General features: G+C 36.0%; 1 protein-coding gene across 2 annotated transcripts in view; it reads right to left on the bottom strand.

Annotated features, from left to right (window-relative positions):
* Positions 1-3735, bottom strand: part of LOC107697618 (mitochondrial inner membrane protein COX18-like) — a 6605-nt gene extending 2870 nt beyond the window's left edge. Inside the window, exons 1-4 of one of the 2 annotated variants that reach the window (XM_016498412.1) lie at positions 3295-3735; positions 1551-1651; positions 765-931; positions 519-634 (exon numbers count right to left, since the gene is read on the bottom strand). In XM_016498412.1, coding sequence (XP_016353898.1) covers positions 519-634; positions 765-931; positions 1551-1651; positions 3295-3711 — 801 coding nt within the window. In that variant the 5' untranslated portion in view covers positions 3712-3735. The remainder of the gene's footprint in view (positions 1-518; positions 635-764; positions 932-1550; positions 1652-3294) is intronic. The other variant, XM_016498413.1, reaches the window with a different exon arrangement.
* Positions 3736-4039: the final 304 nt, after the last annotated feature.

Below are 4039 nucleotides of genomic sequence, written 5' to 3'. Positions count from 1 at the left end.
CTTTTGACTCACAGTCTGTAAGTACATTTTTTATATTTAAAGAATTTGCCACTGACTATTCAAACATGAGTTTTGAGCAGCGTAGAGTAGCGCTTGTTGTTTGGCGTTTCTCCGATCACAAATGCAGACAATGGTTTAATGTTTACGCTGCGCGAAACGCAACGCAACGTATAAAAAAGTCATTAATCAGTAATTATGTTCCCACTGGATGCAACAAATGCCTCGTTTGTAATGGGTTTTATTGGTTTTGTCTAACCTTAAACCGCATAAACACATTGCATTACACCAAATACACAACATAATGTTCTTTTTAGCAACGTCAAAATTTAAATAGAATTTTAGGGGTCTCTACATTTGGACATTTGAACCCCACTGTAGGCTATATTCATTGTTTTGACTATAAAGAGTGCATTGCCATCATAGTCAAGTTTCAAGCGCTAGAAGAAATCAAACTTAATGTTAGATTGATTTTAAATTATATACGATGTAGCAAGTCCAAATCTGGAGAACTGCCTCACCTCTGTGATGAGCAAATTGATGAGGCCAAGAGAAACTGGCATGATCCAGGTAGAGTCTGGGAGAGTGAGGTCAGGGAACCACAGAGCGCCACCTGTTGCCAAACCTGCTTCTGATGCTGATGAATGTACAGAAATATGTTTGGTAGTTCATTAAAAGCCTCCATGCAGGTGACTATAGGGTGGCATTGCTAAATACAAACAACAAAAGAACATATGTGGAACAATTGACTGATGAATGCAACTCACCAAGGGGAACATGTCCCATTCCCAGGCTGAGATTACGCAAGGCCAGGGAGAGACAAACCCACATGGGCAGCTGGACCCAGATCAGCAAGCTGGCCTTGAATGGGTGGCAATTATCTCGAACATAAAGCTCAGACACGATTCGTTTCAGGTTCTTCTTGAAATGGAACCTGTGGATGCAATTATTGTAATTAAGCGGCTGACATAATGAATCCTTCAAAGTTTTAGTGTAGTTGACAAACTGTATATTGTACAATTTTTTTCAGACCATGTCTGTGTGAGGAAAATTAATCTTGTTCAGTAAAAATATCTAAACATCTAAAAAAAAATGTACTGGAGAAGCACAATTGCACAATTAGATATTAGAACTTTTTTTCATATTACATATACGTTTAATATTTATCTATATAATTAATTATATTTAAGTTTAAAAATAAAGTTTTACAATAAATATTTAAAAAAAATCTCACATTTAAAAATATTTGAAAATTTCTTATCCCAATGGCAAATAAAGTTTACTTGTTTTAATCAAAAATCTTGATTACTCATAAAACTTGTCAAGAAAAAAAAAAGCTAAAAAACACATACCTTTAATAAAGATCTAAAACGATTTTCTAAAAACAAGTCTTAATATTTTATGCAATTTTGCTTCAAGTAAATTAAAACAATGTTTTTTTTTGTTTTTTGCAGATAAATTAAATTACTTATATTTTCTGAGACCTTTATTATGGGCTTTTTAAGACTTTAACCCAAGACATTGCAGATGACATGAAAACAATCCTTTCCTACCTGCATGTTTTCTCTGACCAGCCCTTCTCTTTGGCTCTTATAGAGATCTCAAAGCGTAACTGGCGGGCCAACACAGCTATCTCCTTCTGCAGAGCTTCAACCTAGCTGGGGAAAAAGGGCACAAGGGTTACTCTTTTCCAGCCAGAAGTCCTTTTCAAGTCTTTCCAAAAGATACAAAGTCCTTGGCCTATTAAAGCAGTAATCCACTGCAACTGGGACTCAAAACCTAAATACGGCCTGGATGGACCAGTGTTTTGACTCAGTTTAACAAATTACAAAATTCTTCAGATACAGACAACCACATGCATATTTTCAGTGGCTACAAATGAGAAACTCCAATTAAAAAGGACAATTGATTTGGCCACATCTCTGTTTGTGTTTAGATTTCAAAACATCGGTTTAAAGAGATGGTCTGACACACTACAGCTAATGTTCTCACTGTGGGACATCAGTAGGGGAGGAAAAAGGAGGGGAGGCACATTCTTTTTCTGTTTCAATCCTCCTTCTTGGCAAGAGAAACATCCCACAGCTGGGAGAGAGTGGGTGAGAGAGAGACTCTTAATGAGGCACATGATCTCTAGTGTTTACTCTGTGATATCTGCTGACCGCCAAGATGTGCCTTACATACTGTACTAAGTGCAGATAAACAAACAAATTCACATGAGAAGGGGCTGTTTCCTCGCATTAAGCCTAGTCAGAAACCAACATTCTCATGTTGCAATCTTATTGAAAGGGACAAATCGTGACTAATTTTTTCTTGTACTTTTGAAACCTTTTGAGTTTGATGTATCAGCCATTTAAAAGGCAAAGCTCCATTCCTGGCCCACCCAGACCATTTATGAAAATTAAAATGTTCATAAATTAAAAACACAATAATGTGATGCATAGACGCTTTAAATACTTTGTCACTTGTTATAGCTAATTAATACACAAAAACTCAACAAAACATGGAAAAAAAAGTGCATTCAAATAACACTGAAGAGATGTAAATCGTAGGAATAATGGGAAATGAAAAATGAAAACAAAAAGGGAAATAATGATATTCTAAAAAGAATATCCTCTTTAAGAAAAGACAAAAATGGGCCTGTGAATTAGCAGAAATAGGTGAAAATTACTTGTTGACAATACAATCATCACAACAGCAACTACCTTTCAGAAGTTTGTGGTCAGTAAATTAATACTTTTATTCAGCGAGGACGCATTAGATGTAAATATAAAATGAATGTAAATGCATTAAATTGATTGAAAGTGACAGTGAAAAAAAAAACAGTGAAATCTCTAAAGATTTCTATTTCAAATAAATGCTGTTCTTTTGAACTTTTTATTCATCAAAGAACCTTGAAAAAATGTATTCACAAAAATATCAACACTGATAATAAGATAATAAGAAATGTCTCTTGAGCAGCAAATCAAGATTTTTGAAGGATCGTGTGACACTGAAGCCTGGAGTAATGGCTGCTGAAAATGTAGCTTTGTCATCACAGGAATAAATTACATTTTAAAATATATTCAACTAGAAAACCTTTTTATTTTTTAAATTGTAATAATATTTAACAATATTACTGTTGTACTGTATTTTTGATTGAATAAATGCTGCCTTGGTGAGCTTACTGACCCCAAACTTTTGAATGGTTGTATATAGTATATAGATAAAAAAACAACAACAACAACAACACCAAAGCTAACAATTTACACAACTAAAGATCCATGCATGTACAATAATTACAACAGCTTCTAGAAAGACCTTTGCAATGATGATGGACTGATAGATTCCCAGTGGGAGAGTGATGGCGGTACGCAGGGCCAGTGTCGTGCACATGATGCTGGCCCACCACGGCAGACCCGTCATCTGTTGAGTTGACACAAGGAGCTGCTCCGTGAGATATACGGGGGTAGAGTCGGCAACACTCTCATACCAGCTGGGTCGGTCTGTGGTTATAGTTCTTCTGGGCTGAAGCCCCAGGGTAAGTGTGATGGAGGCATTGCCAGCTAAGAAGGGTGACCTGCAGCAGAGAGGCCGGATGCTGTGAGTCCTAGTGTCCAGGTAGGAGGAGCCCTGAGAGACACTTCTGATGTGAGGTCTCAGTGTTGTTAGGTTGCCATAGTGACATGTCCGTAGATTCACAATGGTTGTCAACCTGGTAAACTTCGGCCACATCATTATGGGTGAACCTCTGAAAAACAACAACAACAACAAAAAAAAAAATAACCCATCAAGGTCTCACCAATGTCTGTACACAAAAGCTGAATCTAAAGTTTTGGTAGTGTATATTGGTAAAAAGTACATTTTGAACCCTGAAAGTAATGGTAAAGATAAAAAAATGGTGACAAAATGAGGGAATTCAGGTAGCTTGAGTAGATACTACCGTATAACATTACATACATACATACATACTGCAATAACTCGGCCTATATATATATATGATACAAAATGATTATCTAGGGCAGTAGATATATGAAAAAAAATATTCGTCATTTTTTTTTTTTTT

This window comes from Sinocyclocheilus anshuiensis, unplaced genomic scaffold (genome assembly GCF_001515605.1).
Source record: "Sinocyclocheilus anshuiensis isolate Anshui unplaced genomic scaffold, SAMN03320099.WGS_v1.1 scaffold1364, whole genome shotgun sequence".
NCBI classification, from domain to species: domain Eukaryota; kingdom Metazoa; phylum Chordata; class Actinopteri; order Cypriniformes; family Cyprinidae; genus Sinocyclocheilus; species Sinocyclocheilus anshuiensis.
This window is presented reverse-complemented; position numbering and strand designations above follow the sequence as displayed.